This window comes from Somniosus microcephalus, chromosome 10 (assembly GCF_052327205.1).
Source record: "Somniosus microcephalus isolate GS21.2 chromosome 10, FLI_Smic_1.0, whole genome shotgun sequence".
In the NCBI taxonomy this organism is placed as follows: domain Eukaryota; kingdom Metazoa; phylum Chordata; class Chondrichthyes; order Squaliformes; family Somniosidae; genus Somniosus; species Somniosus microcephalus.
The window spans coordinates 127763716-127776432 of NC_140996.1; the positions used below are offsets into that span (position 1 = coordinate 127763716).

General features: G+C 44.5%; 1 protein-coding gene across 3 annotated transcripts in view; it reads left to right on the top strand.

Annotated features, from left to right (window-relative positions):
• Nucleotides 1-1335: 1335 nt before the first annotated feature.
• Nucleotides 1336-12717, top strand: part of LOC147111689 (cysteine and histidine-rich domain-containing protein 1-like) — a 38338-nt gene continuing 26956 nt past the window's right edge. Inside the window, exons 1-4 of one of the 3 annotated variants that reach the window (XM_085998796.1) lie at nt 1336-1560; nt 2875-3097; nt 6721-6773; nt 11609-11665. In XM_085998796.1, coding sequence (XP_085854922.1) covers nt 3055-3097; nt 6721-6773; nt 11609-11665 — 153 coding nt within the window. In that variant the 5' untranslated portion in view covers nt 1336-1560; nt 2875-3054. The remainder of the gene's footprint in view (nt 1561-2874; nt 3098-6720; nt 6774-11608; nt 11666-12717) is intronic. The other 2 variants (XM_085998795.1, XM_085998797.1) reach the window with 2 other exon arrangements.

A 12717-nucleotide genomic window follows, 5' to 3' on the forward strand; every position in this document is an offset into this window, starting at 1 on the left:
CGGGGGGGGAGAAGGGTGAATGGCGGGGGGGGAGAAGGGTGAATGGCGGGGGGGAGAAGGGTGAATGGCGGGGGGGAGAAGGGTGAATGGCGGGGGGGAGAAGGGTGAATGGCGGGGGGGAGAAGGGTGAATGGCGGGGGGGGAGAAGGGTGAATGGCGGGGGGGAGAAGGGTGAATGGCGGGGGGGAGAAGGGTGAATGGCGGGGGGGGAGAAGGGTGAATGGCGGGGGGGGAGAAGGGTGAATGGCGGGGGGGGAGAAGGGTGAATGGCGGGGGGGGAGAAGGGTGAATGGCGGGGGGGAGAAGGGTGAATGGCGGGGGGGAGAAGGGTGAATGGCGGGGGGGGGAGAAGGGTGAATGGGGGGGGGAAGAGTAGGGTGAATGGGGGGGAGGGGTAGAAGGGTGAATGGTGGGGGGAGGAGAAGGGTGAATGGGGGGGGGGGGAGAGAAGGGTGAATGGCGGGGGGGGTGGTGGGAGAAGGGTGAATGGTGGGGGGGGTGAAGGGTGAATGGTGGGGGGGTGAAGGGTGGGTGCAGTGAATGGAAACGAGTGCCAGTTTAAACTGGCTGTATTGGAGGTGTGTTTCTGTGACAGGGTGGGGACTTGTATGTCTCTGTGGACTAGGTTCAAAGCTTTGTGATCAGGGGTGAGTGAGTGGATATTAAATAACGATTACTTTAGTGACTTTTGGGGAAGTGATGGTTTGGTTGGTGTTGAAAATCCAAAAGTCACCTTTCCAAAGTCAGCGAGCACAAAGGTGATGTGTGAATGGGACTTGGTCCGAGTTAGCATACGGGCCAGCAGAAATTTGGATGACCTTAAGTTCATGGAGGGTGGAAGATGGAGGCCGGCCAGGAGAGTGTTGGAATAGTCAAGCCTAGAGGTAACTCTGCTATCCTCTTTACTACATTTCTAAGTGTTTTGTCATCTGCAAAATTTGAACTTATGCCACCTATACACAAGAGCAGTAATTTAACCCAATAAAGACCATCACTTGTGTTTGGCACCACCCCGCCCCCAAACACGTAAACACGTATTAAGTGGGATTAACTTCTCTGGGCAGAAAGATATTTTCTTTGCCCTAATTTAGTTCCTCCAAAGCTGTCAGCCCTGTAACTAAAAACCAACCAAACACCATTCGTTAAGAAATTAGTTTAGCAAACACTACTGTGTTCAGAACACAGAAGCCACGACATCAATGCATTGTACAACTTTCAGACTGACACAATGACCATGAGCCCCTGACGGATGAATCCTTCCAGCTCGGGACACGCTCCAGGCTCCTAGACAAGCTTCGACAACATGCCGAGCTATTCCTCCCTCGGCTCTCTGCCCATGCGCAGAGGGACGGCCCGAATGTACGCGGAAGGAGCCGAGAGTTTCCGGAGACAGCCGAAGAGTCGAGGTCGTGCCGCCGGTAGTTGCTCAATCTCCGAGTGTGGAGAGGGGTGGTCGGGTTTGGTTTAAGGTTCATTCTTAGACATTCGGCAGGGTAATGTCTGTCCTGTGTTACAACAAAGGCTGCGGACAGCGTTTTGATCCCGACAAAAACAGCGATGGTAAGACGATGTTATTAGGCCTACCTACTCCTGCCCTTGTGATGAGAGCACGAGTTCCAATGATTTGAATGGTGTGATGCGGGGCCGGGGCTCAGCGGATGCTGGTGAGGGCCCGGACATCAGTGCAACCCGTCTCCGAGCCGGAAGCACCTCCCTTTGGTTTGCTTCGGTTCATCTTCGCATTTCTTATGTTGCTCATCAAAGTAAACCAGAGCAGCATTTAGTCAGTTTTGGTTTAAATTATGTTTTAACTCCCTCCCAAACAGCCCTGTGGGGGGTACCTTCATCGCACGGACTGCAGCGGTTCAAGAAGGTGGCTTACCACCATCTTCTCGAGGACAATTAGGGATGGGCAATAAATGCTGACCTCACCAGCGACACCCACATCCCATGTCTGAATTTTTAAAAACTCTGGTCATTGTATATAATTTCGTAAAAATTTTAGGTCTCTGCGCTTTCTGTCAATCATTATGAATTCTATAAAAAGACTTGCATTTATATAGCGCCTTTCACAACTTCAGGACATCTCAAAGTGCTTTACAGCCAATTAAGTACTTTTAAAGTGTAGAATCATATAATGGTTACAGCACAGAAGGAGCCCATTTGACCTGTCGAGTCCATGCCAGCTCTCTGTAAGAGCACTTCAGCTAGTCCCACTCCCCTGCCCTTTCCCCGTAGACCTGCAGTTTTTTTCCTTCAGGTATTTATCCAATTCTCTTTTGAAAGCCACAATTGAATCTACCTCAACCACCCTTTCAGGCAGTGGATTCCAGATCATAACAACTCTCTGCGTAAAAAAGTTTTTCTTCATGTCGCCTTTGGTTGTTCTGCCAATCACCTTAAATAGTTACTGTTGTAATGAAGGAAATGTATATCTACATTTTTAATGAAAATTACTTATGTAAACTTGCTATGCCATAATTACACCTCCACCAGCACCACCAGAATACAGAAATAAGGACAAAATGTTTGATTTGTGAAATAGATACTGAATTATATCTACATGCCCTAGTTCAGTTTTCCCCTTGCCTCTAATCCTACATCATTTGAATACTACACTTGGTCTTATTTCCCTGGGTGCAGTGCCACAGGAGATTTATGCAATGACTCTAAATGCCATTCTTAATATTTCCCTGATGTGTGCAGCCCTGATTATTAGTAATTTATAAAAGATAATTAGTGGATGAAGAAAGTAATGCAAACAGAGGGATAAAGTCCAAAATGAGTGGCTGGTTAATCCCCAACGCTGAGTCGGATGCTGAAAATAAGATCTCTTGATTATGTTATTTCTCCAAATTAACTTTTTACCATCAGTCAATAAATTTAAGCTGATTGTGTCAGAAGAGATGTCATCACATGTCAATGACACGTTGCAGCTGTCAACAGTGGAGAAAGTGAAAACCCTTGTCCTACCCTCATGATGGCAGGAAGGTTATTGATGAACCAGCTGAAGATGGATGCTGCCCTGAGGAACTCAGCGTTACCTGGGCTGTGATGATTGACCTCTGGCAGCCACAACCATCTTTCTTTGTGCCAGGTATGACTCCAATCACTAGAGATTTTTCCTCTTGGCCCCCATTAGCTTCAAATTTGCCATGGCTTCTTGTTGCTATCCTGGATTGAATGCTGTCTTGATGTCAAGGGCAGTTACTCTTGCCTCTTTGACATTCAGCTCTTGTGTCCACCTCTGGATGAGGTCAGGAGCTGAGTGGTTCTTACAGAACATCAATTAAGCATCGTCGAGCAGGTTATTCACAAGTAGGTGTCGCTTAATGGCACCATTGGTGACTCCTTCATCACTTTGAGGAAGAAGCTGATAGGGTAATAATTAGCTCGGGTTAATTAGCTCGGGTAAATTAGCTCAGGTAAATTTGGCCTTACAATCTCTTAGGTTGCTAGCCCTGTATCATAACTAGACACTCATTAATCTGTCTTATTTATGATCAGCATGGTTGACACAGATTGCAAACTCATGTAAATATGTGGAGTGCCTATTTTTAAGCGACATGCATCATAATAGACCACATTGTTAAACAAAAGTGAATGCTTGCTCTCAATGAGTTACACTTGGCAGATCTGTGCATTTGGCTGTCCTGATGGTCGATGTCACCGCCTGAATAAAAATGATGCCTTGTGCTTCATATATAGTGTATTAAAAGGCCTAAAATAATACGGCTGTAATCTGATTTTGGAGTTTAGATGATTCATTTATAATAGCATCTGGATCTCTTGATGATAATACTACCTTGTAAGTACACTCACCTATCTATAATCTTTAGGGGAGCAGCAGTTTATCATATTAGTGAGGTAACATCGAGGAAGTATAATTTTGATTTTAACTATTTTCACTCCTTATTTGAGCATGGCAAGAAATGCTGGATCTGTTAGTTAAAAAAACTGAGATTGTGTTGCTGTAATATGAAAATTGTACCACGATACTGTGGGATCTGTAGGAGCTTACAGCACAGAAAGAAACCATTTGGCCCATCGTGTGTCTGCGGGCTCTTTGCTGGAGCAATCCAAAATTAATACCACTGCCCCACTCTCTTCCCTATGTCTTTGCATCTTCTTCTACAGGTATTTATCCAATTTACCCTCAAAGATGTAATGGTCACTGCCACAACAACAACTTGTAAAATGTCCCAAGGTGCTTTACTGGAGCGTTATAAAACAAAATTTGACACTGAGCCACATAAGGAGATATTAGGGCAGATTGGTCATAGAGGTAGGCTTTAAGGAATGTCTTAAAGGAGGAAAGAGAGGTAGAGAGGCGGAGAGGTTTAGATAGGTAATTCGAGAGCTTAGGGCCCTGCCAGCTGAAGGCAAGGTCACCAATGGTGGAATGATTAAAATTGGGGATGCTCGAGGCCAGAATTAGAAGAGTTGCAGATATCTCGGAGGGTTGTGGGGCTGCAGGAGATTACAGAGATGAGGAGTGCCACACTCCTTGTGGCAAATCATTGAATGCTTCAACAGCCCTCAATGTAAAGAAACTTCTAACATCTCTTCTCACTCTTTTAGTCATAATTTTAAATTGATGACCCTGCATCACTGATTTCCAGCCAGAGAAAACAGTCTTTTCCTATTCACTATCAAAACTCTTAATAAAAATCTCCTCTTAACCTTCCCTGCTCCAGTAGAAATAGTCCCACAATTTCAAGGTAGGAGATTAAATTGTTTCTGTAAATTACCATGATTGTACTTCACTGTATTTGAATTCACCATATGTTGGTCATAACTATAAAAGTGTAAAAGGGGAAAAAAACATTTATATAAGCACATTTTCTGATAATTATCTTTAATTTGGAAGTTATGACATGTTCCTGAGTTCTATTCAACACCGTTACTTGGAACTGTAATTTGTTTTTCTTACTGTTTTATTATGTGTGAAAAATCACATGCCACTGATTTATATGGCTTTTTGACACCAAAGCACAAACCCGTTAAAGACGTTGTGTACTGATTTTATGGAAATATGTGTTTGGAAAATAAGTTTTAAAATTAGGCATGGACATTTGATGGAATGAACCAGCTACCTCTCTGCATGCTTGTTTTTTTTCTCCCAAGTGGTTGTTTCCTTGGTCAGGTTTTATTTTCTCAATTATTTGCACTATAACCACAAGCCTTGCTGTTGGTCCATTTCACTGTGAATTGTGACAGCCTGCATGTATTTTGTTTAAATTCTGCATATGTGTCAGTAGAGGCGAATATCAGATTGAGCAGAAATAAGGCATTTCTATTGCATTCCTGATTCATGCACCAAATTATGAGAAATTGGCACATTCTACAGTATAGAATATATATGTATATATGTGTGTATATTATATATATATATATATATATATATATATAATATGTGTGTGTGGGGGGGAATACGGTTTAGAACATTATAGTTCATTTTAAAGTTTGATTCTAACATTAAAATCCAGGACTTGCTTTAATTAAAGGAGATGGGAATTGTGGGGTGAGGGGTATAAGTATAAAAGTTTCCTTTTGCTCCTTCACTCCCCCACCCCCACATGAAATTTAAGTAATGTTAAAGATTGTTTAAAATTTATGCTGTAGGAGCTGATGTTATTGTTTTCTTTTTCTTTCTCCTTTCCACAAGCAGCTCTAGAAAGTTCACAGATTAGAATGCAATCTCCATAACTCCTTATGGAGCTGCTGACTGATGGTCCTGAGGATGATGCCAGTGAAGTGATTCTCTGTAGATAGGAAAATCTGAAATGGTGGGTTTTCATTGCAAAAGAGAATATTCCTTAGTTGGGAGGGACTACTTTCACACTGAGTTTCCTCTCCTCAAATACTCCTTTAAACGGGTTGAAATACATTCCACTGTGTCCTGTGAGCCATTAGTTTTAACAGTATGTTTAGATGTTACACTTGTTACAGATGAAAAACAATGTTAAAATGCTGGGTGCTTCTGAGCTGCAACATGCCACAGAGTAGTTCATTCTAATCTTCAAAGTTCCATGCCTAAATAACAATAGAACTCTCATCTGAGTCTATGTTTACTCAATAACATTTATACTTTGTGGCCTTAATGCTGCATTTTAGCAGAATAATGAATTGTGCATTACACAGTATAACACTCTTGTATCACCCCTGTGCTCGCTGACTTACATTAGCTCCCAGTCCGGCGACACCTTGATTTTAAGTTACTCACTCTTGTTTTCAAATTCCTCCATATTCTTGCCCCTCCCTATCTCTTTATCCTCCTCCAGCCCTACAACCTTCCAATATCTCTGTGCTCTTCCAACCCTGACCTCTTGCGCATCCCCAATTTTTATCAATCCACCATTGGCGGCTGTGCCTTCAGCGGCCTAGGCCCTTGGCTCTGGAATTTCCTCCCTAAACCTCTCCACTTCTCCACCTCTCTCTCTCCCTTTAAGACACTCCTTTAAACCTACCTCTTCGACCAAGCTTTTGGTCACCTGTCCTAATATTTTGTGTGACTCCGTGTCAAATATTGTTTGATAACGCTCTTGTGAAGCGCCAAGGGACATTTTACTACATTAAAGGTGCTATATAAATGCAAGTTGTTGTTGAATTACCATGATCAATGCCATTGGAGATCCACTAGTTCAGCTGTTTCTTAACATAATGTAAACTCCATTAAACAGATCAGCAATTGATTTTTTTTTGTTTTTTGTTTTTTAGAAGATGCTTGTACATACCACCCTGGTGTACCTGTGTTTCATGATGCGCTGAAGGTAGGCAATCTGTTTCCTATAATAAGATTGAATTTTAACTTCTTAAGCAGTCCCTCGGAACCGAGGATGACTTGCTTCCACATTAAAAATGAGCTCGCATGTGGCTGATTAGTCCAATGCGGGACCTACAGTCTCTGTCACAGGTGGAGCAGACGGTGGTTGAAGGGGCGGGTGGGTGGGGTGCTTGGGTTGACTTGCGCTGCCTGCGCTTGACTTCCGCTTGCTCCCGGCGAAGAGACTCGAGGAGCTCGGCCCTAACAATTGAATGTTCTTGTACCGCTGTTGGCTAAACTAACGTTAAAATGCTGTGTGTTCTTTTTAATGACAATGTAAGATCATCCACATGAGATTTTTGAATTATCTTTAAAAGGTCAACTGAAGGGATAAATATCCATGTTAGTACTTGGGGAAATTGGGTTATACCAGTTGTCCAAATCAGGCAATGCATCTGTAGAAATGCTAGTCCTGGCACAGCAGCAGGAGTACCACTTCTAATTTTTGGCTTTCCCCAATGGTGTTGTGAGTAAAGACACCACTTAGTGTAATATCAAACCATACAGTAATATAATAATGACAACAATGGTGATAAAAATAAAATTAACAATAATGGTGACAATTTTCCAGCCAGTCCACTTAATGTCTCCACGCCGATGCTTGGAATCGGTGAACTGGGTGACTGATTCTGTTTTGGTGAAGCCTGATGGTGGCAAGAGGGAGGAGTGTGGCTTTGGCCTTCTTTCTGGCCCTAATCTACCAGCTCAATGAGGGAAGGTGAATGAAAAGGGCAGGGTCCTTTTTTGTTATTATTCATTCATGGGATGTGGGTGTTGCTGGCAAGGCCAGCATTTATTGCCATCCATAATTGCCCTTCAGAAGGTGGTGGTGAGCCATCTTCTCGAACCACTGCAGTTATTGTGGTGAAAGTACTCCCACAGTGCTGTTAGGGAGTTCCAGGATTTTGACCAGACGACGATGAAGGAACGGAGATCTATTTCCAAGTCAGGATGGTGTGTGGCTTGGAGGTGGTGATGTTCCCATGAGGTAGAAGTCGGGGGTTTGGGAGGTGCTGTCGAAGAAATATTGATGAGTTGCTGCAGTGCATCCTGTAGATGGTACACACTGCAGCCACAGTACGCCAGTGGTGGAGGGAGTGAATGTTTAAGGTGGTAAATGGGGTGCCAATCAAGCGGGCTGCTTTGTCTTGGATGGTGTCGAGCTTCTTGAGTGTTGTTGGAGCTGCACTCATCCAGGTAAGTGGAGAGTGTTCTATCACACTCCTGACTTGTGCCTTGTAGATGGTGGCAAGGCTTTGGGGAGTCAGGAGGTGTGTCACTTGCCACAGAATACCCAGCCTCTGACCTGCTCTTGTAGCCACAGTATTTATGTGGCTGGTCCAACAACAACAACTTGTGTTTACATAGCGTCTTTAATGTAGTAAAACGTCCCAAGGCACTTCACGGAGTGTTATAAGACAAAAGAGAGGCGGCGAGTTTTAAAGATGGAAGTCCAGAGCTTAGGGCCTAGGCAGCTGAAGGCATGGTCACCAATGGTTGAGCGATTAAAACCAGGAATTCTCAAGAGGGCAGAATTAGAGGAGCGCAGATATCTCGGGTTTGTGGGGCTGAAGGAGATTACAGAGATAGGGAGGGGCTTGGCCATGGAGGGATTTGAAAACAAGGATGAGCATTTTAAAATGGAGACATTGCTTAACCGGGAGCCAAAGTAGGTCAGCGAGCACAAGGGTGATGGGTGAACGGGACTTGGTGCGAGTTAGGACACAGGCAGCTGAGTTTTGGATGACCTCAAGATTACATGGGGTAAAACGTGGGAGGCGAGCCAGGAGTGCATTGGAATAGTCAAGTCTAAGAGGTAACAAAGGCATGGATGAGGGTTTCAGCAGCAGATGAGTTGAGGTGGGGTGGAGACAGGCGATGCTATGGAGGTGGAAATAGGCGGTCTTAGTTATGGCATGGATATGTGGTTGGAAGCTCATTTCTGGGTCAAATTTAACTCCAAGGTTGTGAACCGTCTGGTTCAGTTGCATTTCTGGTCAATGGTGACCCCCAGGATGTTGAGGGATTCGAAAATGGTAATGTCATTGAATGTCAAGGGGAGATGGTTGGACTCTTGCTTGTTGGAGATAGTCATTGCTTGGCACTTGTGTGGCATGAATGTTGCTCGTCACTTATCGGCCCAAGCCTGAATGTCATCCAGGTCTTGCTGCATGCGGGCATGGACTGCTTCATTATCTGAGGAGTTGCGAATGGAACTGAACACTGTTCAATCATCATCAAACACCCACATTTCTGACCTTATGATGATGGGGAGGTCATTGATGAAGCAGCTGAAGATGGTTGGGCCTAGGACACTGCCCTGAGGAACTCCTGCAGCAATGTCCTCAGGCTGAGATGATTGGCCTCCAACAACCACAACCATCTTCTTTTGTGCTAGGTATGACTCCAGCCAGTGGAGTGTTTTCCCCTGATTGCCACTGACTTCAATTTTACTAGGGCACAGTCGATCAAATGCTCCCTGATGTCAAGGGCAGTCACTCTCAACTCACCTCTGGAATTCAGCTCTTTTGTCCATGTTTGAACCAAGGCTGGAGCTGAGTTGTCCTGGCAGACCCAAACTGAGCATTGGTGAGCAGGTTATTGGTAAGTAAGTGCCACTTGATAGCACTGTCCACGACACCTTCCATCACTTTGCTGATGATTGAGAGTAGACTTTTGGGGCGGTAATTGGCCGGATTGGATTTGTTATGCTTTTTGTGGACAGGACATGCCTTCCTTCTCCTCCGAGATCTTCTCCCCCTCCTCCACCTGTGCTCCACCTCCACCTTTGCCACGGTGATCTTACTGGATCTGTGGGAAGCAAAAGACAAAGGTTTAGAATGGTTGCACTTGTCCCTCTTGGGATGCAATCTTCATGAGGGGAGGGCGGAGCCCCTGTCATGGAACATGGCGAGATAACGGGGAGGGCCCATTTAACAAAACTCCTGTAATGCAGGAATAGCTTCTCTCTACTATCTTTTTATTTATTCGTTCGTTCATGAGATATGGGCATCGCTGGCAAGGCCAGCATTTATTGCCCATCCCTAATTGCCTTTGAGAAGGTGGTGGTGAGCTGCCTTCTTGAACCGCTGCAGTCCGTGTGGTGAAGGTACTCCCACAGTGCTGTTGGGAGGGAGTTCCAGGATTTTGACTCCGCGACGATGAAGGAACGACGATATACTTCCAGGTCCAGATGGTGTGTGACTTTGAGGGGAACTTGGTGGTGTTCCAGTGTGTCTGCTGCCCTTGTCTTTCTAGGTGGTAGAGGTCGCGGGTTTGGGAGGTGCTGCCGAAGAAGCCTTGGCGAGTTGCTGCAGTGCATTTGTAGATGGCCTGCACAGTACAGAAATGATGAGACAGCCCTTTTTAATACACCTCTGCCCTCTTTAGCAAATTGCTTTTCAAACTGTTCTGTGTGGAGAACCCTATACAAATATTTATCCATTGTTGGGAATCTCAGCCCAACTTCTGAGAGAAATTGTCAGCTACTTAATGAAATGCAGTGCTGTCATTGCCGTACTATCATTGTTTTTTTAGCTAGTGAATGGCAACAGATAAAACATCCTAGTTAGTGAATAAATACCAAATGTGCAGAAATTTGATGAGAGACTGAAATATCATGACCTCACCTGGCTGTGGACTATCGCCACCTACCTCTCCCTCCACCGCAGCCACAGTGGTGCTGTAGCCCTGCAGCTCAACTGCATTCTGCTTATACAGGGAGGGGGTTTAAGGGTCTGAAAAAGGGGATCCATCATCTCACTTCGACTGCTCCCTCGCATGTGTGTCATCTTACACTGCAAAGAGAAATGGGAAGGTTCTCAGGATGGGAATGGTGTGGTAAGTGTCTTACCTTCCCAGTTCTTGAGAGTATTGAACTTTCTGCAGCATTGCTCTGCCCTCCTGAGGGCAGTGGAGGTGGCATTTAGTGCCTCTGTCACATCCCTCCACCCTAGCTCCATGGGGCCACCTTGGTTACGTTTAAATCATGCTGGTTTATTACACAGGACTTGTGTTCCAGCGTCATCAAATTTTTGGTGTATATTTCCCATGTAATTTCAGTGCAACTTGCCGGCTACAGAAATTCCATGCTATGATTCTGATAAATAGTGCTGAAGTATAACTCCCCCCAAAAATTCAAACTGGAGCATGCAACACAGCACAACTTGAGAAGATACCAGTGAGTGGATGTATTTAAAAAATTTAGGCTTATAGGTTAATTCATTGAACTGTACTTCCTGTTTTAAAGCTATTATGCCTCATAAGTGCAGTTATGTTTGACAGATCAGGATCAAAGTGACTCAATCTAGCAAAAGCCGAATTTATCATATTTGTAAGCTTTTTCCACCCAAAATCAATATTCTGCATATCTATGTATATCTGACATTCTTCTAAGCAAGTTCCTTTTTTTTTGTTTGCGAGGAGCTTGTGTTACAAAAGGAACGTCACGAAGACTTTTAATCAAAGGCAGTAATGGTGAAAATCTCGATCTTGTGTGGAAAGAAAAAATGCCAAGAATAAAGTATCAATTTTGTTAGATAACCAATTTAAGTCGCATAATTCATCAGGATACTTATGTTTATGCTGTAAACTTTTATGTCTGCTTTTCCACATGGCAAAGCTAGAGTTTTGGGGGCTCAATAAAACTGTTGTTTTAACAACCTCTCAGTGATTGTCACAAACTTTACTACTTTCACGTAGAATTTTGTGACAATTGCTGAAATGTAGTTAAAGTAAAATTTAGCAAACAAAAATGAGTATTTGTTTTTTTTTGTTCCATAGGGATGGTCTTGTTGTAAGCGACGAACTACAGATTTTTCAGATTTCTTGAATATTGCGGTAAGATTCTTTTAGGTGTAGCTGATATATTTTCATTCCTTTGCTGTTTGATGTCATAGAATCATAGGGCTGGATCTTGCCAGCCCTGGGGAAGTGGGTTTGGAAGCGGGACTGCCGGGAAAATGGCAGAATTTGGGGGCAGGTGCCCAACCCGCCTCCATACCATCTTGTTAGGAGGTGGGTAGCCATCCTGCGCCGGGTCCCGTCTCCTTGGAGGCGGGAAAGGATTAAAGCCACTTAACTGCCTGTTAACAGGCAGAAAATAGGCTTATCACCATTTTGCCCACACAAGTGCGGGCTTCCCGAAGGCTCCGAAACCCGCCAGGGTCACCGAGGCGAGCAGTGGGTCTGCGGGGTCCAAAAGTGAGCTGTGGAGGTGAGTGATGGGTGCAAGTGTGGAGAGGTGAGTATCTGAGGTAAGTGCAAAGTGTTAGAAAAAGTGTACTTACCTTTGTTTCTTCCTGCAGGCTTCAATCGGTGGGTATGCGGAGAGTCTCACACCTCTGTGGTAGAGATGACAGATGGCCGTTGCATTCTCCAGTGCAACAACCGTCTAATTTCTACAAAAGAAAGAAGTTTGATGAGGTCTTGAATTCAAGAACTCATCAAACTACAGAGAATGTCACTGTTTGACAGCTTCACAGAGCTGTCAAACGATGACAATTCATCTGTCAAAAATCTTTCAAGGGAAAATAGCGTGGGTTGGCCTGAAGTTGATGGAGGCGGGACTGAAACCAGACAAGTGGGAGTCCTGCCTCAAAGCTCCCCATTGGCAAAATCCAACCCATAGAGTGGTTACAGCACAGAACGAGGCCATTCGGCCTGTCGAGCCCGTGCCGGCTCTCTGCAAGAGCATTTCAGCTAGTCCCACTCCCCAGCCCTTTCCCCGTAGCCCTGCATATTTTTTTCCATCAGGTACTTATGCAATTTCCTTTTGAAAGCCACGATTGAATCTGCCTCCACCACCCTTTCAGGCAGTGCATTCCAGATCATAACCACTCTCTGTGTAAAAAAGTTTTTCCTCCTGTCGTCTTTGGTTCTTCTGCCAATCA